The sequence below is a fragment of the Clinocottus analis genome, unplaced genomic scaffold, assembly GCF_023055335.1.
Source record: "Clinocottus analis isolate CAN_PGR_092001 unplaced genomic scaffold, fCliAna1.0.p SCAF_17, whole genome shotgun sequence".
Classification (NCBI taxonomy): Eukaryota; Metazoa; Chordata; class Actinopteri; order Perciformes; family Cottidae; genus Clinocottus; species Clinocottus analis.
Genome location: NW_027175898.1, coordinates 14,327,000 through 14,351,549, shown reverse-complemented (window position 1 = coordinate 14,351,549; position 24,550 = coordinate 14,327,000). Strand labels below are relative to the sequence as shown.

The following is a 24,550-nucleotide window of genomic DNA, read 5'->3' as shown; positions in this document are numbered from 1 at the left end:
GTTGTTGTGGCGTCACATTTGTGTAACAGCCTCCTCGACGGGCAACAACGTAGCCATGCAAGCAGCTCTGTGATGCTGAACTCAGCCGTGCTTTGAGCCGACCGCTCACATGATGACGCTTTGACGTGTGATGTTTACCATGTTCATCATTTTAGTTTGGCATGTTAGCGTGCTAATATTTGCCAAGTTGCGTTGCACAAAAAGTAACAGCTGAGGTTGTTTGGATTGCCTTTAGTTTTGCAGGTATTTTAGCAATCTATGAATCAAAGTGAATGAAATGAATCCCCACGGCTCGAAAAAACTACAAATGTGACCGTCATGGTGGCGCTAGAGGGGAAAGTCAGGGGATCCCCTAAAGCCATGAGGAGTCATCCTCTGTGGACCATGAATGTCAGTGCACACCGTGTTCAGCTGGTTGTTGAGATGTTTCTCAGGATGCGTGACGGCTCTGACCTGCTGGTGGCGCCAGAAGAAAAGTCTGGAGGACTCACCGGCGAGCGCCGTTACAAAATGATCATGCCAATTCATTCAATAGTCGTCACTTAAAAAAAGAAAAAGGTTGACTTATGAAGAGAGAAGAAATCGGAGACTCATCCTCTGGGCACCGTGAATGTCGGACAAAAAGTTCTGAGCAATCAATCCCATAGTTCTCCAGTCGACCGATGGCCAGAGCCGTGACCGAAAGAAGGAACTGAAGTCAAATGTTGAGCGCTCAGTTTGAGGGACCCCCCCCCCTCCCTGTGCATCGTCTCCCTGGGAAGAACCGTACATGTCTAGCAAACACATCAGGTGCTCTCCTGTGTTTGAGCTTCATAGATGTGCCTTTCCCCTTCCTCTTCAGTACCAACAAGAGTTACCAAACTTTGCTACTAACTAGACGCATCGCTTCAGCGGAGTCGACTGTAACATCTGTGATGCCTGACTTCACCTGCTGCTACCTACTTTTTCTAACGGCGAAAGGGCAAACTCAACGATAACCGCGTCTGTTAAGGATTTAATCACCACGGCGTCGAAGGGAAGATCACCGTCGGGTGTCCTTCTCAACTTTATAAATCCTCTGTGGTTTTTATTTTCTCTCCCCCCCTTTGATTGTAAATACTCTAATAGTGACGTACGGCTGCTAAAAAAAAATGGCTGCACACAGTAAACAATATAATTTCCAGTGTGATATGTGCATGTGTGCTGACAGCGATACACCAAACTACTTCAGCCTTCAAAGCAAAGTCGCCTTTGCTGCTGCGATGATGGCCGGCTGCATCCCAGCTTTGATTTTAAGCGACATTTCAATTGGTGTCTATTCAAAGTGAGCCTTTTGTCCGGGCCGTGATTACAGTAATAAACTCCAAAAGCCCCGGTTCAGCAGAAGGCCGCTGAGCTTTGACTCGCTCGGAGGCGAGTGCAGCCATTATCACAGCGTTACGCAACCTCAGACTCCAGGACAAAATAAACAAAATGGCTTTAATTCAGCGAAACAGTTCATGAGCGGGATCGTCCACGTGTTCGGCCGGCGAGACGACACACGCGTGTGAACTGATATGATCTCCTCATTGAACTTCTTCTCTGTGGTGCAGGTGGGCATATCTTTTGACACACGTGTGCAGGTGTGTTTCTGTGCCGGACATACGAGGGGGATGATGTTATAAAGTGTGCGATTATTACATTTATTATTTCTAAACCAGCCAAATACCCTTTATAGATAATAAACTGAGACCTGGGGAGGGTTTAAAGTCCATCAGACCAACTTTTATGAATTAATTCAGACCTACACACAGTCGCTGGGCGACACTGGGTGTTATATATCCAAATGTACATACATAAATGTGTGAGTGTGTGTGTGTGTGTGTGTTACCTGCATTATAACCTCATTTTAACTCCAAAGTTATTCTTTATGACCAGTTTGATCCGAGGTGGAACGTCATCACTCGCTGTTATAATTTACAATGAAGCTGAAATATGTCTATGGAGAATTTTATGAATATGAACTGAACATTGTTATAACTATGATTTTAACACAGTATGATTATTACGATTGTTTTGATTATGTGTCCATCATTACCATATTACTGCTATTATTATTATGATGATGAACTGAAGTGTAAAATGAGCCTCTGTGTTCTTTTTGTATGTGTGAATATTCAATAAATTGGTGTCAACAAGGTCCGGCTTGCCCGTCTGTGTTTTACTGTCTCACAGCTGTCAATCACAGTGGATGATGTCATGATGTCATGATGTCATGTGGCTTTTTCAATTGAAATGCCTTCGACACACAGGTGATCTCATTTGATCTAATTATGGGAATTTCAAAACCATAAAATTTACTTTACCTGTGATGATTTTGGTATGTCCTATTAAAGGACCCATATATATATATATATATATATATATATATATATATATATATATATATATATATATATATATATATATATATATATATATATATATATATATATATATATATATATATCTTCCTAACCATCTATCCCTCTATCTGTTATCTCTCTCTGTATGTGTGTGTATGTGTGTGTGTGTGTGTGTGTGTGTGTGTGTGTGTGTATATATATATATATATATATATATATATATATATATATATATATATATATATATATATATATTCATTCAACTAAAAAAGTTGTGACCTACCTCTCTCTCTCTCTCTCTCTCTCTCTCTCTCTCTCTCTCTCTCTCTCTCTCTCTCTCTTCCTGCTGCTCCGGCCTCTGGAAACGCCCTCCGCCCTCCACCCTCCTGCTCCTCCTCCTCCTCCTCCTCTTCCTCCTCCCCTCCTCCTCTTCCTCCTCCCCTCCTGCTCTTCCTCCTCCCCTCCTGCTCTTCCTCCTCCTCCTCCTCCTCTTCATCCTCCTCCTCCTCCTCCCCTCCTCCTCTTCCTCCTCCCCTCCTCCTCTTCCTCCTCCCCTCCTGCTCTTCCTCCTCCCCTCCTGCGCTCGCCAATGAAAGCAGCAACAGGAGGAGACTTTCCGCTTTCCGCGTGAAAACCCGCTGCCACCATCTTACCTTCCAGCAGCACCGGACATCCCGACAGCACCAAGTCACCGGACGCAACCCGCCGCTGGCCCGAGCATGGCGACCCCACTCACCGACCAGGAGAAGCGCAAGCAGATCAGCATCAGGGGCATCGTGGGGGTGGAGAACGTGGCGGAGCTGAAGAAGGGCTTCAACCGACACCTGCACTTCACCCTGGTGAAGGACAGGAACATCGCGACCCCCCGGGATTATTACTTCGCCCTGGCGCACACCGTGAGGGACCACCTGGTGGGCAGGTGGATCCGGACGCAGCAGTTTTACTACGAGGCAGACCCAAAGGTAGAGATCCGGCTTCAAAACACCACGGATCAAGTCACGTGACGGGAAGAAAGTTTCAAAAAGTGTTTTAAAAGTCGTGAAAACTAGTCTGTTAAAAAGATGTTGCACATAGCGAGGCTTTGATATGAACACCATGATGCACATAGTCTACATGCACTTTGTAACATCTTATGTCTTGAAGTGGAAATAATAAATGTGTTCACCTTTCAAATCATTTCAACCAACATGTTTGTCTTGGAAGAAAACCACACATTTATTCTGAAGTGTTGTTTTTTATGTATTTATGGGAAGTCTTCTTGTGCAATTTATTTTCTGTTCCAAAAAAAACTTTCCAGACTTTCAAGACGTTCAGGTTTTTTTTCTTCTTTTTTTGAAGTCGTTGCATCAGGTTCACACCGCGAGGAAAATATTTGCTTGTTCCAGTTCCACTTATTTACTAAACTCTCTGAACTTCCCTCAACCCACAACCAAACACATAAACATAGACACACGTATTCATTCATAGTTTACTCTGCATCCATTTAATCGCTGAAAAGACGACGCCGGTGCAGAGAAACATGTTTGTTTCGTGTGTCTTCTGTCCAGAGGGTGTATTATCTGTCTCTGGAGTTCTACATGGGCCGGACGCTCCAAAACACCATGATCAACCTGGGGCTGCAGAACGCCTGCGACGAAGCCATCTACCAGGTCAGACGACGGGACATGGAGGCCGTCGAGCCACCGCGGAGAGCAAACACTCCATAATTACCTTTTTTTGCTTCTTTTTTTTTAAAATAAAAAACATAAAAAGAAGTCAACAGCGGGCTCGTGTGTTCTCCTCTGCTTGCAGCTCGGCCTGGACATGGAGGAGCTGGAGGAGATGGAGGAGGACGCCGGTCTGGGCAACGGAGGCCTGGGCCGACTGGCAGGTAAAGACAAGACTGTGCAGATGTTTGAACTGGAGGGAGGAAGAACAGAAAGATTGATTTATTGTGCATCAGTCCATGAAAACAAGTCAAAGTTGCAAAGGGAAGGAAACAAGGAAAGAAGGCGTTTTCAATCCAGCTTTCAAACTGATATAAAATGAGTCAAAGGCAAACTCCCAACCTCTTGGACAACAATAGCTTATTGTTATGTTCAGGTTATTTTGGCAGGTGTCCATCGAAGGCCTCGGGGTGCCTGTTGAAGGTTTGAAGCAACAGAAATGTTGCAACAAAAAGGAAGATTACGCCACAAAACTGTCCACCTGTGTCTCAATTCAGCCCCGTAGAGGTTGCATTTGTATCGTATGTCTTAATTATGAATGTTTTTTTTTTATGCACACAGCGTGTTTCTTGGACTCGATGGCCACCTTGGGCCTCGCAGCGTACGGTTATGGCATTCGATATGAATATGGCATCTTCAACCAGAAGATAAGAGACGGCTGGCAGGTAAAAACTGCAGCTAAAAATGTATTTATTTTCAACAAATGACTCATCAAAACCTAATCAGCTATCGATCAACTCTTTAACCTTCAAAACACAGTCTCATAAGCATTGTTTTTTAACTGGAATGACTGGCTATCTCCTATAGTTCATAGATCCCTTCTTATCTTTTAACTTTGAAATTCAGGATTCTGTTGTTGACCCGTGTTCACGCTGGTTGTTGTCTCAGTGGAGCGAGGCCAAAGTAGCCCTGAATTAGGTCAGAATACGTCACGAGCTGATCATTAACAGTGACTTGGGTGCAAGAGCTGGTGCTGGTTGGTTTCAGATGAAAAGAAGAAATACATATCTCGTATCTCGTGATAAGAGATCCCCCAAACTAAAGAGACTTTTGCCCTTTTGAATTCTGCTTCTTATTTGCTGTTCAAAACCTCTCACGTGTAAACATGCACTCCTGAACACTGACCTGGATTTCAGTGCCGTGTGTTCTCACTCGGGGTCATGAACCCGTCTGACCTCTGCTGCCAGTGCACAGTCAATGTCATCTAATGGGATCCTGATGTGTTTTCATGTAACTTGGTTAATTCAGAAAAAGGGAAGTTCTTCTTTTCAGAGGTCGGTTAAGATGGATGTTGCCGCTCCATCGTGTTTAAATGTGTTTATCTTTTCTCTGGATGACCTGCTGTAGGTGGAGGAGGCAGATGATTGGCTGAGGCATGGGAACCCGTGGGAGAAAGCCCGTCCAGAGTACATGTTGCCGGTTCACTTCTACGGACGGGTAGAGGAGACCAGCCAGGGCCCCAAATGGGTCGACTCTCAGGTACTGACGAAGATGGGTTTGTGTGACCACAAAAACAACCACAAAGAGACACAAAATGACCAAAAAGAGACACAAAATGACCACAAAGACACACAAAATGACCACAAAGAGACACAAAACGACCATGAAGAGACACAGAATGCCTCCAAAGAGACACAAAACGACTACAACGGGACACAAAATGACCACAAAGAGACTTTAAACAACCATAAAGAGACACAAAATGACTACAAAGAGACTTAAAACGACCACAACGAGACACAAAACGACTACAAGAGACACAAAATGACCACAATGACATACAAAATGACCACAATGACATACAAAATGACTACGAAGAGACACAAAATGACTACGAAGAGACACAAAATGACCACAAAGAGACACAAAATGACCACAAAGAGACTTAAACCTAACACAGTCTATGACTTCAGGCTATTTGGAGTAAAATATATTTCTATTATCATTAGCAGACATGTGAGACCCAACACATTTCCTGTGATGTTGTGTAACACTGAGGAGTCTGTGCCTCTGGGTAACACAACAGGCTGTTATTCAGTGTTTTCCTGCTGACTCGTTGTTTTCCCATGCTTCCCTGCAGGTGGTCCTGGCGATGCCCTACGACACGCCCATCCCCGGCTACATGAACAACACGGTGAACACCATGAGGCTGTGGTCGGCCCGCGCGCCCAACGACTTCAACCTGAAAGACTGTGAGTGCTGGTCCTCGTGTCCGAACCCACGAGACCAGTTCTCCTTTGTCTTCAACAGGAACCAGGAAGAGACGAAGGAAACCGCCGCACTACGGCGACACCTTGCATAAAGATGTTTGTGTAGATAACCCTGTCACGCATGAACCGTGTGTGTACTGAATGTTTGTGTAATGTATTTTATCATGTCAGCGTTACTGAACTGCACTTCATCCGTCTGCAGTTAACGTTGGAGATTACATCGAGGCGGTTCTGGACCGAAATCTGGCGGAGAACATCTCCCGTGTTCTTTATCCCAACGACAATGTAAGAGGAATATTTGGTCATGAAGCTTATGTGTGTATGTAAGTAAGTATGTATGTAGGTATGAATCATAGTTAGAACGTGGTCGTTTTAAGTCTTTGTGATCATTTTGTGTCTCTTTGTAGTCCTTTTGTGTCTTTTTGTGGTAATTTTAAGTCTCTTTGTGGTCATTTTGTGTCTCTTTGTGGTCATTTTGTGCCATTCTGGGTCTCTTTTTCTCTCTTTGTGGTCATTTTGTGTGTCTTTGTAGTACTTTTGTGTCACTTTCTAGTCCTTTTGTGTCTCCTTGTGGTCATTTTCTGTCTCTCTGTGGTCATTTTCTGTCCCTTTTTGTAATCATACAATACATTCTGGGGTTATACAGATGTGTGTTAATTGATGCCTGACTGTCTTGCAGCACAATATCATCTTCTCTAGTGTTTGACGCAGTGAACATATTTATGATGTAATGTCTGCTGTACTAAAGCCGAGGCTCTGCGGTCTTCATACGTTGTAGTTCTTTGAAGGGAAAGAGCTGCGTCTGAAGCAGGAGTACTTCGTCGTGGCGGCCACACTCCAAGACATCATCCGGCGCTTCAAGACCACCAAGAAGGGCTCTCCCGTCCGCACGTCCTTCGAGGGCTTCCCAGACAAAGTGAGCTTCAGAGTCGAGTCGTTTAGTAATGTGTGCAAAAAGAGAAGATGGAGACGGGTTTCTTACTTCACTTCTTCTTTTAACCGTAACGCTGTTGGCCAACAGGCAAGCCGCCAGCAATTGCGACGAGGTTTTTCAACATCTTTTTGTCTTCTTCTTGGTCAAATTCGTGGCTCAACTTCCTGATTGAACGGCCTGTCACCTACTCAAACGAGGAAGTTGTGCCTTCAAATTAAAAGAGTGTAAAATAGACGAGCTCATGCATTACCATTTAAAAGTAATGTTGTTTTTTTTTGCACAGCTTTTGTGTCCACTGAAAACAAAATGTGTCGCAATACCCGTCATAATGTTTAGTGAGACGTGAGAAACCCTGCAGACGTAATATTGTGATTACTGTACAAGGATCTGGCAAATATTTAGCAATGTGTCTTGAATTCAAAGGTGTTTTAAGATATTAAACGCCTGCTTTTCCCTTCAGTGTTCCACGACAGTCAGCCACAGTTGCAGGAAGTAAAATGGATGACGGTACAGAATGTCGTGTTTTCTCAGGTCGCCATCCAGTTGAACGACACTCATCCGGCCATGGCCATCCCCGAGCTCATGAGAATCCTCGTCGACATCGAGAAACTGGACTGGGACACGGTGGGTGAGAGAGTCCGCGGCTTCGGTTGAGTTGCAAGTGTTTGAGTTGCGTAGAGTCGCAACTGTTTTTGCTCGCTGAGAAGCGAGTCGAGCGCGGCAGGAACAACGCACAAAGGAAGTCATAGCGGGGGAACACAAAGGAGGTGAAAAGCCACAGAGCGTGGCGGGTGAAACAGACACTCCTGTGTTGCGCAATAGAGAAAGTCGGGCAGGTAAAACCCAGGTAGTCTGTGACATGAAGCAGCTCAGATGGCTACGATATCAGGAGAGCAGACTTAGATTAGGTTGCAAGTAGTTCCAAAGCTCAAGTGTGATCAGGGTGAGATCAACTCCTCCTCTTCCTCTGCAGGCCTGGGAGCTCACCAAGCGCACCTTCGCCTACACCAACCACACCGTCCTCCCCGAGGCGCTGGAGCGCTGGCCCGTGGAGCTGCTGGAGAAGCTGCTGCCCAGACACCTGCAGATCATCTACCGCATCAACCAGGTCCACCTGGACGTACGTAGAGCCAGACCCGGACCCAGGGTTTGTATTGCCTGAACGCACCTGTGACGCGTAATGTGAATGTGATCTTCTTTGTTTTTCACCGTAGAGGATTGCGGCTCTGTACCCGGGAGACATGGAGAAACTGAGGAAAATGTCTCTGATTGAAGAAGACGGATGCAAGAGGGTGAACATGGCGCACCTGTGCATCGTGGGCTCTCACGCCGTCAACGGAGTCGCCGAGATCCACTCCAAGATCATCAAGACCGACGTGTAAGACACTACACACACACGCACACACACGCACACACACACACACAGCTTCAAAACACCAATGTGTGTACAAAGCAATGGACCGCATCAGCCAGAGCTAGCTCAGGAAGACAGACCGCTAACATTGTTGCTAAACCGCACACGAGTGGCGTCATAAATAACCACATAACCACAGGATCGAGTCATCTTCCTCCGTTCTAACTTTCACAAGTGTGTGATGGGAGCTCGACAGGCAGGAAACCAAGACACACACACACACACACACACACACACACACACACACACACACACACACACACACACACACACACACAGACCCGCATTGTTTTTGCATGTTTTAGTGTATTTATTGCAAATCACATTTTGTCTATTTTGGCAAACGATTCCACGGTGTGTTGCAAAGGTCGGCAAAATGAAAACGGCACATGATTTTTGTGGATAAGGAGATAAAACAAACATGGGGATGTTCCTCTTTACCGGCCTGAAACGTGTTCAAGATGTTGTGTATTTACTTTATCAAAAAGCAGGTCTAAGTGTTTCAGGATTTCTGTGCGACTGTGATGTCACAACGAGACAATAAACAAACCCTTTCACCGTTATAAATGCAACACGTTCTATATGTTCTCCAGTTCATATCCTGTAACAACGCAATTTGGTTGAGACGCTCTGAAACAAAGCGCTTCAGACCCGAGGGTGAATACGGGAATAATTAGACAGATGGTTGGAATATTAAAGCACGTAAAAAAAAAAAAAAATGCAAGTAAGAACCAAGAAGTTCTTCTTTTTTTTTTAAAAAAAAACAAGTTTTTCCTCAGGAACATTGACTTTTTCTTCTCCAGATTTCGTAATTTCAGTGAACTTGAACCGGAGAAGTTTCAGAACAAAACCAACGGCATCACCCCCAGACGCTGGCTGCTGCTCTGCAACCCCGGCCTGGCTGAGGTCATCGCCGAGGTCAGTGAACGCATCACGAGGAGCCGCTGCAGCGAGTCCTCAATGACGTGTTTTTTACGGTGGAGTTTCACCAAACACAGTTTGTTTTGCCCACATTTCCTCGTGACCTTTTTTTTCCATCCGTCTCTTCCAGGTCATCGGGGAGGATTATGTGAAGGACCTCAGCCAGCTGGAGAAGCTGAACGACTACGTCGACGATACCACCCTCATCCGAGAGGTCTCTCGGGTGAAGCAGGTAACCGGGTACTTTTGTCCTGAGGCACAGTGTAGAAGTACTTTCACTTAATAAGTATTCCCATTTTAAGCTCTTACATAAATCTGTCCCACTGCGGATCAAATAGATACAAGCATTGTCTGGTTATGAAAGCAGTTCAACTGTATTCAAGTCACAGTCTTCCTGTTTTTAAGGAACTCTGATGATTGTCATGCGTGCAGCGTCTCTGCAGAGCAGCGTTGCATTCCACAGGTTTACGAGCTGGTGCGTGTCCGTACAGGTCACACCGGTGATTCAGCGGCTTCACCTCCCTCAATGAATAACTCCTTCTTTTTGTTGTCAAGTTGCATATTTTTCTGATTTTTTTTTTTTTTCCTTCACAGGACAACAAGGCGAAATTCGCCCAGTACCTGGAGAAGGAGTACCGGGTGAAAATAAACCCCTCGTCCATGTTCGACGTCCACGTGAAGCGGATCCACGAGTACAAGCGGCAGCTCCTCAACTGCCTGCACATCATCACCATGTACAACCGTACGTGAACGACCCCGCTAGCGAGCGCCGCGAGCGCTAACCCACGTGACGCAATCGGACACGTCCCGATGTGGAGGACGCCGTGTTCTTGCTGCCCGACACGCTCGCGTGTCGGCGTGAAGCAAGAAGTCTTTTACAGTCTCAGTTCAGCACGTTGGGCCGATGGGAATATCCTAGTTTAGCTAAATAACGTCGTACGCCTTCACCAAACCATGGATGCCGCTACAAAGTGCAACTTCCTGGTGTTTTGTAACCCACGTAGTGGTTTGAAAAGTTCTAGTTTGTCCAAATGAATCACCTGACTTGTTTGTAGTCGATGCAGAGATGTCAGATACAGTCCTGTAGTGCGTGTGGATGTGTAACTTTTAATAAGTTTGTCGTTTTCTATGTTTTCCAAAGGCATCCGAATGAACCCCACCGCTCCGTTTGTCCCGCGAACGGTGATCATCGGGGGAAAGGTACGAGCTCGGTGACGGCACGGATGAAGTCCAGGAAACGGGGCGAAGCTCGACGTGACGTGACGGTTTTACAGTAAGTCTCCTGTCGCCCTCTGCAGGCTGCTCCTGGGTACCACATGGCCAAGATGATCATCAGGCTCATCACCGCCGTGGCCGATGTGGTGAATAATGACCCTGTGGTGGGAAGCAAGCTGAAGGTCATCTTCCTGGAGAACTACAGGGTCTCTCTGGCAGAGAAAGGTACTCGGTACAAGAGCAAAATGCTTATTTAAAGGGATTTATTTCATCCTGAATGGGAACGACTTTCACAACAAAATCTGCTCTCGCCCCCTCAGTGATACCCGCCACAGATCTGTCGGAGCAGATCTCCACCGCCGGCACTGAAGCTTCTGGAACGGGGAACATGAAGTTCATGCTGAACGGCGCTCTGACCATCGGCACCATGGACGGAGCCAACGTGGAGATGGCCGAGGAGGCCGGGGAGGAGAACCTGTTCATCTTCGGCATGAGGGTGGAGGACGTGGCGGCGATGGACGAAAAGGGGTAACGGCGGCTGTTTTGTTTTGTTGTTTTGGGGGTACACTTTATGGCTCTTTATTTTGTCAAAACAGTATTAACTTGTGCCTTTTTTGTATAGATATGATGCCATGTCGTACTACAAGAGGATCCCGGAGCTGAAGCATGTGATGGATCAGATCATGAGCGGATATTTTAGCCCCAAAAATCCAGATCTTTTCAAAGACGTCACCGACATGCTCTTAAAATATGACCGGTGAGCAACGCGCCGAGATATGTTTCTTTCAAAACGTTTTATATGAGGAGCAAAGGTCACATGTCTGCTGATGCTGTCCTGACGCCATGTTGTTCTTCTCATGATGGATGTCAGACCTCCAGAGACTTGTTGAACCGTTTTATGGACTTCAGGGTGTCAGACATATTGATGCGTTTATTCTCTCGTCTCTCTTCAGCTTCAAAGTGTTCGCGGACTTTGAGGACTACGTCAAAAGCCAAGAGAAAGTCAGCAAGCTCTACGAGGTAACGTCTCCCTCCGGCAAGACCCGAGGCCCGTGTCACAGTCGGAGACCTTTGTTTGGGTTTAATGGTTCATGTCTCACCGAGCTGGCTCACCTTGAACGCGGTTAAATGACCACGATGACCTTTATGTAAAGACGCCAACGCGCACACAAGGAGTGAATTCACAACAAGGTTACACAAACTAAAGAGCAATGTTTGTATGGTACAAGAGAATTATTTTGTCTTTCTTGTGTTCCTTCTTGTGTACCTCTTCTTTATTTTCTTTGACTTATTTTCTTTTCTCCTTTTCTTTCAGTATTTTGACTTTTTCTATTTTTTTTTTTTTACCTTTCCTGATCTTTTTTGTAGCAGTTATTACAATACATGTTATAAAATGCAGCATAAAACTCTCAAAATGAAGAACTACTAACGTATAAAATCTTTTAGCAGGAAGAAAAAAAATTACCTCATATTTAATATTTAAATACACTTGCCACTTTATTTTAGACTTGTTACTTTCACACGATCAATCACTTCATTTCTTGCAATTTATTTCTTCTTGTTTTTATTTTTGCACTCTACGTATTTTTAACTTTAACTTTCTGTAAATCCAACTGTAAATATTCAATACACCCAATTGTAAATATCCATGAACTGATTCTGATCCGTTCAAAGACCAGCAGCAGAATAAATTCGACAGTAGACGTAAATCCTGTATTATTTTTTTGTCTTTCTTCTCTCAAAGAATCCCGTGGAGTGGACAAAGATGGTGATCCGAAACATCGCCGCCACGGGGAAGTTCTCCAGCGACAGAACCATCACGGAGTACGCCACCGAGGTGTGGGGCGTCACGCCGACCGACCTGAAGATCCCGCCTCCGAACGAGCCGCGAGAGGCCATCGAGGAAACGGCCCGAGCGCTGAAGAAAATGTGAGGCGGCCCCCGAGAGCCCGCCCTTCATATGTTTACAACTCACTTCCTGTTTCTGTCCCTCTGAATCTCAACCCGACAACTTTCACGTCTCAGAAATCACACGGGCAAATTTTCTGTACTTTTTTTTTTTTTATTGTCAAAGCACCTGAGTCACAGTACTTTACAGAAATGTCTGTTACAGTCCTTCAGCACCAACACATACAGAAAACTCAGCGCGAGGTCCCGAGGGCACATTTTGACATCTCAAGAATTCAGTAGGACGTCGGCAACAGAGCAGCTGACTAAACACATTTCTTAAGTTACATTCCTGCCACTTCATGCTGCAGTTTCTGAGTGATGAAGCCGGTCTTTACAGCAGGCAGACTGGGGCGCACATGCAGGCGCGTCTGGATCAGTACAACTTGAATAATGAAAGATACAAACCTACTTCATTTGTGATCTACAGCATTGTCTCAGTTTTTTAAATTGAAGTGTAATGTAATATGTAAGCAGTGCTTCTTCTTTCAGGGCACACACACATGCATTTCTTTTGAAAAATAAATCTATCAGTCGGAGTTTGTCATTTATTTCTCTGGGAGGAGGAAGAGTCGATTTACTACTTCAGGTTTTGTAGAAATTTCCTGCAACCAAAACATATTTCATTTATTTCCTGAAGGTTTTTTTTTTTGGTTAATGCACAACATTTACAAGCAAACACATGAAACTTAATGAAAGAGACATTAATGGTTCACTACTTTTGCACATTAGCATGACAAAATGCATTTTGAAAAACTTACCCGACAACATTTGACAGATTGGGATCCAAGTAGATGTTGTTGTGGGAGAATCCAAGAGTCGCACTGTAGGAGATCATTTCAACGTGGACATCTGTGTTGTATTCCTTCTTGGCCTGGAGCGATATCTCGTACAGCTGGAGACGGAAAAAACAAAGTAATTAAACAAGGAAGCAGCGACACCCGCTAGGAAACGAGTCAAAGGAAGCGTTCAAAAAGACCGACTGCACCTTCTGACCCATGTGATACGGTACGATGTCGTCATCCTCTGAATGCAGGATGAGAAGAGGGCAGGTCAGGACCTTTACACTGTGGAGGGAAACGTACATATTTACATATATTCACGGTCGAAGATGGGTTTTATGATCTGAATAAAATATTTTAGGCACCATTTTATCATTTAAAAACTCTACAAAATGGAGAAAAAGACGAGTGTACTTACTTTTTATCGCTAGGAAACACAATGTTGTTCTTTTCTACGATGCTCCTGAGCAAACCTTCAAATCCCGGAAGGAACATGTAAATCTGGAGGAACGCGGAGAACAAAGTGTGGAGAAATATTTAGCAATTTCCTGTGTACTGCAATAACACATACTTGCAGAATAGAAATAGTTATGTGGTTTCAACTTTGTGCATGTGCATGGCAGAGGTCCTCCTGAATACGACTGCGTTGTAATTTTACTTTACAAGTTTAAGGATCCGTTTTATAGCTCTTTGAATATTGGAAATTGTGAAGTTATGAATATCATTATTACATGTGAGCTGACTTTGAAATCCCTTTTCTCCAAAACTGTACAGTAAAATGTAATGGCCATGTACATAGCAGAGGTCAGCTTGAACAAGACTGCTTTGTAATTTTATTTTATAGCTGTTTGAATATTGGGATATTGGGAAATTACGTTTGAATGCTTTTTGTGCTATCCAAGCCACCGTAGACCACCATACTGTAACATCAGGAATAGACAGTCATTTATTTTCATGCGTGCGGCTCACTCGGCGGATGACGGCTCACTTGACCCGAGTCATTCAACCATGAGTACAAACTCAGAACAAGAATCAAGAAAGCAACTACAAAGCTATAAGTAAGAGCCATTTAAGTGTGTATTTATTTGAGGCCTCACTACTTATGAATTAAACTTAAAATCCAGCCCTCTGACTTGTACTGCACGTTATCCCACCTCTCTATCTTCAGTGTTACTTACAACTCAGCCTCAGTACAATTACTGTCATTAAAAAAAGCCTTTGTTTTCCCACAAAGGAAAACAACTGCCTCAGCAGTTGCATATTCTTCTCAGAGGTGTGTTTTCATAAAACACCCTGAGCAGCTGCAGACAAACAGAAATGCAGCAACTCACCTTCGTGAGCGGATAGTTGACGACAACTTCTCCAATAGTTGTGAAAGCAGCTTCGAGGATTAAAGCATCGAGAACAGACCCTGGTGTTTCCAAGAAAGTAACAAACATATATTATAAACAGAGGATAACATACAAATATGGATGGATAAGCTATTAAATTCAATATTTATTGACTATGTATTGTAGAATACATGAAATGCAGCGTACAGTTGTTTTGAGGCCCACACACAGACCTGAGTCCACTGTGACCTTTCGAGTCTCTCACCCACCTTGTTCTTGGACTTTCACTGCAGTATTGGTTGCCACCCTACAAGAAAGGAAGAAGACAAATGTCTTTCACATGTCTAATCTTTCCCGACGTCTCTGTTGGCTCGTGCACAGCGGGCGTTACTGACCCGGAGCCGAGCGAGTGTCCCCACAGACACACGGGGCCTCCTCTGCTTTGTCTCTTCACCCAGTGGTACAGGAAGAGGGCGTCGCTGGTCATCCCAGCTTCACTGGGCTCCCCGGTGGAGTCTCCGAAACCTTCATCAGGAGACAAATCTCAAAATGATATCGGACAATACACCAACAACATGACGTGTACTCTATTTTAGGCCTCCATAAACGATCTACTTCCTCACTGCAGCGTGTGTAATAATATGTAACAGTAAAGATAGCATTTCTTCATGAGTAATTCTCTTAAAATGAGGACAGATCCAGGGCCCTTAACCTCTTTTTCCCTGAGTTTGAGTCATTGTAGGAACCCCAAATTGATTCAAATACGTGTGTTTAGTGTATGTATTTGTTCAGCAAAGTTTTGGGAAAAAAAATTATATCTGCAAAAAAATCACTTTTAAAAGATATTTTGATAATAACTATGAACATCCAGCATAATATGAGCCAGATTCCCCAAAAAGGCCTCCTGGAGCAGTCAATAAGACACCTTTTTGGAAAAAATTAGGACGAAAGAAATCGAAATCTGCAACAAAAATGATAATAAAATGAAACCTTGGCCTGTTACAAAGGAGTTTCAGTCAAAAAACTGTCGTTTAGTTCCAAAATGGAAAAATGACTTATTTAATGCAAAAAGATTGTCTGAATGGGGCATGCTGAGACTTAAAATTGGCGCACGGTTTCCAAAAGGTTAAAGAACATAAAAGGGTTTCATTGAGCAGGAACATGACAATGATCTTACCTCTGTAGTCTAAAGAGAGGACATGATACCCTGCAGCACTCAAAATCTGCAACACAAAAAAATCAGAATTTGAGCCGACGCTGAAAGTCAAAACTGATCAGGACTGAAATAAAAAAAAAAGAAGCTTTGAAACAGAAACTGCACCTTCACCAGCTCCACTCGGTGATGTATGGCCCTGCAGAAATGACATGAAAGCAATGAATACAAACAAGCAAGACTCATTTACTTTGACCCGATCCGATGTGTTCATTGTGCCTGTGGATAAACCCAGAGGCTCTGAGTCGTCACGTGATACCCACGAGACCCCATTAGGATCAATTCAAGGGTCCCTATATGCCGCTTTCATCCCACCTGGACCCCAAATTGCCATGGAGATAGATAATAACAGGGCGACCGTCTCCCAGAGTTTCCCGGTACCACTCGGGGTTTCTCCCCTTGGCCTCGTCCCATTGGCTGGCAGGGAGTGTATGCCTAGGAGACACAAAGACACAGAGTGAGGGAGGAGGGAGGCTTGTGTTGTTTTTTCGGCGTGGAGTGGTCTAGTGCAGATTAACGAGCACAACGTCCTTCTGTCGACTCGGGAGCCGCCTGTATCGAATATGCACATGCTCGCGGTATTTTCAAGCACCGATGCACTTCAAAGGACCAAACAGGAGGCCGCCAGTGACCTACCAGACACCCACTGAGACGCCCTCCTCCGTGTCCAGGTAGAAGTTGCACGTGTGGTTCAGCACGGCTTCAGGTCTGCTGAGGTCCAAGAGGAATGGAAACCTCACTGCGGCGGGTGAGAGCGCTCAAGGTCAGTGAGATGTACGGATTTAGGTCATAATATTATAACGTCCCATCAAAGCATCACATCGTATTGTATTGTAAAGTATTACATTGTAGTTTATTGTATTATTACTTTTTAATGCATTATATCGTATCCGATTGTATCATATAAATGTTTATTATGTTGTAGTAAATCGTATTAAATCATTTCAGATTGTGTCAATACAATATAATACAATATAATTTCAAAGTATATATAAAGAGATGGGCATTACGTTTCCAAAATATTAGATTTATGAAAATAAATATTGATGACATTGCAATATGCAATACAACCACTTTAATAAATCTAATATTTTGGAAATGTAAGGACCTGAATATAAATACATGTGGGACTTCCATCATAATATATAAAATCAAACTGTGAACTAACGAAGGTTTTGTGGTCTTGTATAATTATTGAACCTTTACAAATATAAATTAGTACAATTTTCATAATGAGAATAGTAAATAGCAAATGCACCTTTATAGTTTTCCAACCACTCAAAGGTGCTTTACACTACGTCATCACACACGCACACACACGCAGAGGGCAGATGCTACCATGCCAGGTGCCACCTGCAGTGCAGTGTGCAACACTACACACAACTCACACTGTAACGACAACACTGCGTGTGACCCATTTGGTTACCTAAGCATTATGTTGCCCTCCCTCCTCCTTTTCCGTCCCTCCTCCCTCCATCAAGCCTGTGCCGAGTGGAAAACACGCATTACTCACAGAAGTGGGAATATATGATATGGCCCAGGATCCAGGGGAATAGGTAGAGGATGACAGGCGCTGAGGCGTAGACAGCGACCACGAACAACGCAGCTTTCTTCATGCCTGCGTCAGGACCGAGTACTTCCTCCCTGCGGCGACAGACTCAAGCGGGCTTCCTGCTCTCGAGCCTCCGTCCTGACAGCATGGATGTCGGGCGACACGGAGGAAAAGAGGTCAACGTCCCACTGAAACTAACTAATCCCCCGTGATGCTGCTGGTTCACACCGGTCCAACCGGCGAAACGGCACGCGCACACACCAAGCAGGCAGGTCACCGCTGCGCTGCAATGCACTCTGGGTAATGAAGTTCTTTGAACACAGCAGCCTGAGGAGCGATACCACGTGTGAAGAAAAAAAAGGCTCTGTTCTGTCCTGCATTCAGAAGCTACTGCTGTTTTATTTTAACCAAGAATGGCCCTTAATTGTTTTATATCATGCTATAAAGCTAAACAAGCATGTAATGTCCTTTATTTATATTGTTTCTTTATGTTCTTGCAACTGTGAAGTACAAATTCACCCTAAAAAGAGTATTCTGATTATGTTCATAGCTGGTGAGGTTCATTTTAAGTACTTTATATACTTAATCTGATCTATTGCAATGCAGCTTTATTTTGTTGGGCACATATTGTGTGTAACATCTTTATTTGCAAAGCATCTTCAGCTACCAATTCAATAAAAGTGGAGAATAAATTCATCATATATCGAGTAAATGTAGAGAAGCAGATGGTGGAAATACTCAGGTGGACTTAAAATGCCATGACATCACTGGATTTAGGGTTTTATTGTCACGGCACACAGTGTGCAGGTCATGAGAGTTCATTTTCAAACAGTGGTCCAGTGACATAAAAGAAGCACTAAAGAGGAATGTTGGAAAAACCTTCTCATCGTCATGTTGGCTGTCAAAAGATGAAACTCTGTGCGTTGCGGAATGTTTTCAGTAAATAGCTTTTTTTTTTTTTGGCAGCATTGTTTAGAGGGTAAACAGTGTTATTTCATGGGACCACATACTTATTTCCATTCCTTGTGCAGGGTATTATAAAACATACGAGAGTAGCTGACAGTAGTGGAATTCATACATTTACTCAAGTACTTTACTTAAGTACACATTTGAGGTACTTTTAATTGTCGGTTAGGTGACAGACAGCTTTTTTGATTGAATGTCATTTGTGAAGACGTGCTGCTTCACCTTTTAATTATTTTAATATTTAGTTTTTATAATGTTGAGGTTTGTATGGAAGCACATTTACACCACTGCAATGACAAAATGTGATCCTGTAAGTCATAATTATGAGCTATGATCTCATGATAATGAATTGCTATCTCAAAATGATGACTCACTATAGCATCTCATAATTATGACTTAGCATCTCAAAATTATGACTTACTATTTCATCGTTTCAATTTATTATCTCAAAATTATGATTTACTGTCTCATAAATATGACTTAGCATCTCATAATATTACCATCTCATAATTTTACACCACTGTGATGAAAAAATGTGATCTGTAAGTCATAATTATGAGATATGATCTCAAAATTATGATTTACTGTATCATAATTATGACTTAACGTCTCATAATATGACTTACTATCTCTAAATTATGACTTACTATCTCATAATTAGGAGTTAGCATATCCTATTTCTGACTTACTATCTCATAAGTAGAAATTTGCATATCATATTTATGACGTACTATCCCATAATTATGACTAACTGTCTCATAATTATGAATTAGCAAATCATATGTATGACTTAATATCTCACCATTTTGACTTACTATCTCATAAGATAATAAGTCAACATTGAGATAGTGTCTCATAATTATGACTTACAGGATCTTTTTTTTTATCACAGCTTCCATAGTATGGACTGTTGGCTTGGCAAAATAAAGACGTTACAAGTTTCAGTTGGACTTCCTCGTTAGCTTCTCTCGTTAGCTTCCCGCGTTAGCTTCCTTAGTTAGCTTCCCGCGTTAGCTTCCCGCGTTAGCTTCCTTAGTTAGCCTCCCTCGTTAGCTTCCCTCCCTCTCGTGAGTCCCGCTGTGGCCGCGTTGGGGGCCGGGCCGCGGCCACTCAGCCGCTCGCGCACCGCCCCTTCCTCTTCCAGCCGCTTTTCAAAATCCGCTACGAGCCGGAGGAGGATGACACACACACAGGCGAGCACACAAAGCGTCCGCCACACTCTCCGCTGTTTCCCTGGACATAAAAACGAGCACACTTTCTAATCTTTCTGGGGGGAGAAAAAGGATATATATTTTTTTTACCTGCGAGGAAAAACCGCCAACGCGACTCGGTGGAGAAAATGTTGTGAACGTTTATTTTATTCCAACGTTTCAACGAGTCACCGAACTTCTTTTGGTAGAAGAAGAAGAAGAAAAAGAAGAAAAAGGGAGCAAACTGCCGTCCGAATTCAGACTTTGGTGAGTGTTTTTGTGGCAAACTTAACTGTATAAAAAGTGTGACTTCCTCTTCTGTGTTCTCTCACAGTTGAAATAAAGAGTCGCATTTGGAGCCGTTTCCTCCCAACATGCCTGTTGATAAACTAGGCCAGTGAGCAGAGCCTCCCTATGGATCTACTGTATGACTAACTAGTTTAACCAGTTTAACTAGTTTATTTCCTCGGCTGCAGTAAGTTCATTCAGCCGTCAGTCTTTTCCCATCAGTGATGCTTGATGGACACTCATTTACGAACTAACTGGTCACGTGAGACTGTAACGCTACTGTGTAACTTATTATTTTACTTTCTTCTCACGGCTGCTTTGAAAATCCTTACAAGTTTGTAACTTTTTTTTGTTTCCTTAAAAATGGTTTATTTTAAAGTTTTCGACATGGTTTTTTACATCCCAAAGAAAACACTTTGATGGCTATATCTGACAAGTCTTTACTTAAAAGATGAGTACTAAATTAGTTTTTTGCCTCAGTTGGCTTGAACTTCTTCAACTTGAACTGTGAAAGTGTTTAAAAGTGAATAGATGTGATTTGCAGTTTGATGCCGGGTGAACTTTGTGGCAGTGTGGGCTAAATAATAGCATCATGTACATAAATAAATGATGTAGAATGCACTTTGCAAAGAAGGTGATGTGGAGGTTTGTTTTGTGCCTGTGCAAAATAGAGCACAAATAATAAAAGGCGTGCAATGTGGTGTAAGAATATGTCGCATGACTACAATGGATAGAGTTTTGCACACAAAAAACTCATAAAAATTGGGAAATAAAGCAAACTAAAGACTTAAAGATGTCTATGTTGAAGCAGTGTTGTGTTTGTGAGGGATGGACACACAATACAAGAAAAAATACCCATACAATATGTGCAAAGTCAGACAATACATAAATAAATATTCCCAAATAATTCCCTTGAATTCATTTCCTGATTAACTTTTGTAAAGTTTAGATAGCTCTTTTTTCTGCTAACTGCTGTTGCTGATAAGATATTTATCTTCATGATGGGATTTTCTCTCCATAGAAGACAATGAGTTACTGATAACAAAAAGAAATGTAGGAAACTTTCTTTTGTTCCATATTGTCTCCTAACCCCTAATGGCTCTGACAAAACCTTAGTTTCCCCATCAGTGTTTAACTTAACATTTAAGAGTAAGTTGACATTTTCACTGTTGCAGATTGACAGTTAATAGCAGGACGGCTACTGGGACCATTGGCTCGGAGGATGCGACTACATGAGCTCTGTGTGTGTGTGTGTGTGTGTGTGTGTGTGTGTGTGTGGTGAAACTTACTTGGTAAAGTCCAAGTTTATTATTTCTTTCTTAAATTTACAAGACACTAGTTCCTGACAAGCGGCCATACTGCTGAGCCGTGGTTTTCTTGCATTTCATAAGCTGCTCAAATGTGCAGATGCAGAATACTGATTTAGTTTTCATCCTTGTCTCTATTGTCTGTGGTCAATGGGCACCCCAAGTCTAGGGTGTGGGGGACACCTGGCCGAGGGCTAGATGCTCTCACTGAGAGCAGCTGGAAAAGCAAGGGGTCATGAGGGTTCTCTTTGTGTAGACATTTAGGCACGAACTGGGACGTTTCAACGTATTAGATGGATAGTCTGCTCTTAATCTCTAGCTCCATTCACAAGGTCCTATACACAGCATTTATATGAAGTTTGTGATGTAACAAAGTTCCTTCCAGATCTTTATTGATCCACAATTTATTTTTGCATGAAGAAAAACATGAAATAGACCTACAACAGACATCTGAAGACATTTTAAAGTGCTGTATTAGGTACACAATTCAGAATGAAAGAGAGTTTATGCAACAAAAGCTGCAACATGAAGAATAAATGTAAAAAATAAATAAAGTGCTAAGCCAAGAGGCAGTAAGAGTGTTTTGCATAAAGTTATTAGACTAAGATATTAAAAAAACAAAACCCTTTTATTTATTCAGTGTACAGCAAGAGGTTTAAGGGGTGATAAAGCAACCAAAGGCATTCAAGTGGGGCAGTTAAAAGTGCAGTAATATTACAGTTGATATGATGCCAGTCCACCCCTGTTGCAACGGACAAAGACACACGATTTATGGAAATAATTTCTAAAAATAGAAGCTGATGACTGTTTTGCTCTGCTCATGTCTGACATTTACCTTCCTTAAGCCTCAGTTGGACGACCTGAGCTGTTGCGTCTATGAGTTATGTCATTGCTTAAGTTGGTCACGTGATCACGTCTCGCATTCGTCCCGCTTTAAAAACAAAGGACGGCTTCCTAAATAAATAACCAAGATCCATTGTTTGCGTTTCTGTTATTGCTTGAGGCAAACATGGCGAAATCATGCTGAACTGTTTGGGTCCACAAACTGGCCTTACCTTGCCTTGTCAAATGATCCTTAATGTTGTCAATTGAAGCAATAATGTATCTGATTAGAAAGTAAAACCACTTTGTTTCTGCAACTGATGCTGCAACTCAGTAAATGTTGGTTCAAGGCCTTTTCTGGAACCGTCCCAATTGGTTTAGAGACACTTTGCAGTCTTTTATCTTTCGTCTCTCCTTCCACTTTGAAGTATTTATTCCTAAAAACTTCAAAGATACTGCAGTTAAAAAATGTAGCTGCGGGTCATGAAATGTCTACGCTGAAGGCGTTTAAAAGAGAGTGGTTGCCAGTGTCGGACTTGGCCGTTGCTATCAATTTACCTGATTGTTTAATCATCCTAATTGGATTCGCCAAAGCCTCCAACACAAATGACGCTGGAGTGCTGAAGGCTCAGTCGCTCGGCGGCGCTCTCAGAGGAAGGAGCTGTCAGGACCGCATGCCGTTGAGGTACACGGTTCCTGTTTGTGAGTGTCTTTCCACAGTGGTTGGGTCAATAATACTGCTCATTTAGGGTGATGAGTTTTTGACCTTTTTCTTGATTTTGAGGTTGTGATACTGATTTGAAGTTGAATTCTTCATTGTTGTTGAATGAGCCGTTTAGCTAAAATGCCATTTCCCCTTCCCCTTGTCTTCCAGGGCAGGGTGCTGTCCTGTGGGATGGATGACACCCAAGAGCAGGACCAGTACGAGGAGCGCCTGAAAGAAGTTTTTAACAGTTTTGATACCAGCGGCTGCGGCTCTCTGTGCCCGGAGGAGCTCTCTGACCTCTGCCTGTCGCTGCAGCTGGATGACGCCACGCCGGCTCTTCTCCACACACTGCTGCAGAGCCAGGACCGCCGCACCGCCAGGGTGAGTTTAGTCCTCTTCCATTGACAAAAAACTGGTGTTACAGGTGTGTTAGGCTGTGCAGTTATTTGTATTTGCAGAATTAAGATTGTCACTCACTGCACATGTGAGTTTTGGCCTTTTGGCTTTTCCCCCGTGCAGAGCGGCCTTTGAATTTGGCAGACTCCTCCTGTGTTGAGCCGCTCCAGCTCGCAGGTCTTTGTGTCTCCAGGCCTTTTTGGCGCTTTGTTCGCCGTCTTGTTGAGGAGAAAACGCCCCGCCTCCTCCCTCCGACCAGCCCTCATCCCAGGTGTCTGTCGTCAGGACAACCCAGCCGGCTAATCACAAAGGCATTTCTTTAAGGGTGCTCCATGTGCAAATGTATGAAATGGAAAAATACACTGTACCAATCTGTGTGATTGGACTTCAGTTTGCATCTGTACATTCAGAGGATCTCCAGTATGAAGGTTTCCACTCTAATGTAGGAGAAGATGAAAGGTGGATAAATCGCTTACCTCGATGCTTTTTTGCAACAAGTCTTGTTTGTCTATCAGCGTGTGGACAGACGGATGCCTATTGTCGTGCATGTTTGGGTTGGTAGAGAAGGGGGAGGGAGACAGAGGGTAAGTGAACTGATTGCCTCCATGGCATCCAACAATGAAGTCAAAAGAAGGAAAAACCCACGTAGAGCCGGCAGCCGCCAGCCTCGACGCACAAAGAAAATCAAAATATTCAGGGTTAGCAGCTGTTGATTCTTGAAGTGTGACCTCGCTGCTCCTGCAGAAAACCCTCCTCCACCCACTAGACAGCCAGGGACACCCGGCCTCCACCCGGCACACTGGGAATTACATCTGGTCTGAGGAATTTTGTGCACTTTTGCTTTTTTTTTCATGTGTGTGTGTGCTTCGCATACTAAGCATTGCTGGCATTTCTCACTTTTATGTAAGATGGCTTCATCTGATTTTTTTACTTTTCTTTTTTTTTCAGGTTGACTTTGACCAGTTCAAGAATGCACTGATTCTGGTGTTGTCATCAACTCTTGAGCCTCCACAAGAAGAACAGGAGACTTTGTCCAAACCAGGTAGAGTCTAGATTTGTTTTCTCTAAAAAACAAACAAACACAAGGTCTGACTGTGGCTCAGGAAGTACAGCGAGCGGTCCTCTTTTTTTTTTTTAATTACGAGACGGTTCGGTCCTCGGCTTCTCCTGTCCTGCACGGCGGCTTGGCGCATGAATGGTCCATGTGTGTAAATGGGTGAATGAGAGGCAAATTTGTGAAGCGCCTTTTATAAATGCTGCCCAGTTACTAAAGCACGAAGCCGTTTC

The 24,550-nt window shown here is 43.4% G+C and overlaps 3 protein-coding genes across 6 annotated transcripts in view; 2 read left to right on the top strand and 1 right to left on the bottom strand.

Moving 5' to 3' along the window:
• Positions 1–2,963: 2,963 nt before the first annotated feature.
• Positions 2,964–12,834, top strand: pygl (phosphorylase, glycogen, liver). Its single transcript, XM_068579676.1, has 20 exons — positions 2,964–3,325; positions 3,911–4,012; positions 4,155–4,233; positions 4,631–4,734; positions 5,417–5,548; positions 6,150–6,261; positions 6,482–6,564; positions 7,058–7,195; positions 7,745–7,837; positions 8,187–8,333; positions 8,428–8,591; positions 9,431–9,545; positions 9,679–9,780; positions 10,143–10,290; positions 10,690–10,748; positions 10,847–10,988; positions 11,084–11,291; positions 11,386–11,520; positions 11,717–11,783; positions 12,508–12,834. The coding sequence occupies exons 1-20, from the start codon at positions 3,083–3,085 to the stop codon at positions 12,694–12,696; spliced, it is 2,562 nt and encodes an 853-aa protein (XP_068435777.1). The 5' UTR covers positions 2,964–3,082; the 3' UTR covers positions 12,697–12,834.
• Positions 12,835–13,244: 410 nt separating this feature from the next.
• On the bottom strand, positions 13,245–19,971 carry LOC137787340 (lysophosphatidylserine lipase ABHD12-like). 2 transcript variants are annotated; one of them, XM_068579677.1, is made up of 13 exons: positions 19,856–19,971; positions 17,550–17,726; positions 16,673–16,775; positions 16,352–16,471; positions 16,145–16,175; positions 16,001–16,046; positions 15,219–15,348; positions 15,093–15,130; positions 14,824–14,903; positions 13,911–13,993; positions 13,699–13,777; positions 13,472–13,605; positions 13,245–13,315 (listed from the first exon to the last, which is right to left on the bottom strand). In XM_068579677.1, exons 2-13 carry the CDS (start codon positions 17,650–17,652, stop codon positions 13,291–13,293), a joined length of 972 nt encoding a protein of 323 aa, XP_068435778.1. In that variant the 5' UTR covers positions 17,653–17,726; positions 19,856–19,971; the 3' UTR covers positions 13,245–13,290. The 2 variants fall into 2 exon arrangements, with proteins under 2 accessions (XP_068435778.1, XP_068435780.1); XM_068579679.1 differs by having other exon boundaries at positions 17,550–17,915; positions 19,856–19,957.
• The window catches only part of nin (ninein (GSK3B interacting protein)), a 22,974-nt gene continuing 18,390 nt past the window's right edge, over positions 19,967–24,550 (top strand). For 2 of the 3 annotated variants that reach the window (XM_068579674.1, XM_068579675.1), the window contains exons 1-3: positions 19,967–20,011; positions 23,036–23,248; positions 24,212–24,305. In XM_068579674.1, coding sequence (XP_068435775.1) covers positions 23,057–23,248; positions 24,212–24,305 — 286 coding nt within the window. In that variant the 5' untranslated portion in view covers positions 19,967–20,011; positions 23,036–23,056. Of the gene's footprint in view, positions 20,012–23,035; positions 23,249–24,211; positions 24,306–24,550 lie in introns of those variants that run through there. The other variant, XM_068579673.1, reaches the window with a different exon arrangement.

Coding starts and splice junctions, on each gene's coding strand:
- pygl (XM_068579676.1), top strand. CDS start 3,083: ATGGCGACCCCACTCACCGACCAGGAGAAGCGCAAGCAGATCAGCATC. Junction 6,565..7,057: donor TTCTTTATCCCAACGACAAT/GTAAGAGGAATA, acceptor CATACGTTGTAG/TTCTTTGAAGGGAAAGAGCT. Junction 10,291..10,689: donor CATCATCACCATGTACAACC/GTACGTGAACGA, acceptor TGTTTTCCAAAG/GCATCCGAATGAACCCCACC.
- LOC137787340 (XM_068579677.1), bottom strand. CDS start 17,652: ATGAAGAAAGCTGCGTTGTTCGTGGTCGCTGTCTACGCCTCAGCGCCT. Junction 16,176..16,351: donor CATGGCAATTTGGGGTCCAG/GTGGGATGAAAG, acceptor TCATTTCTGCAG/GGCCATACATCACCGAGTGG. Junction 16,047..16,144: donor ACCGAGTGGAGCTGGTGAAG/GTGCAGTTTCTG, acceptor TTTGTGTTGCAG/ATTTTGAGTGCTGCAGGGTA.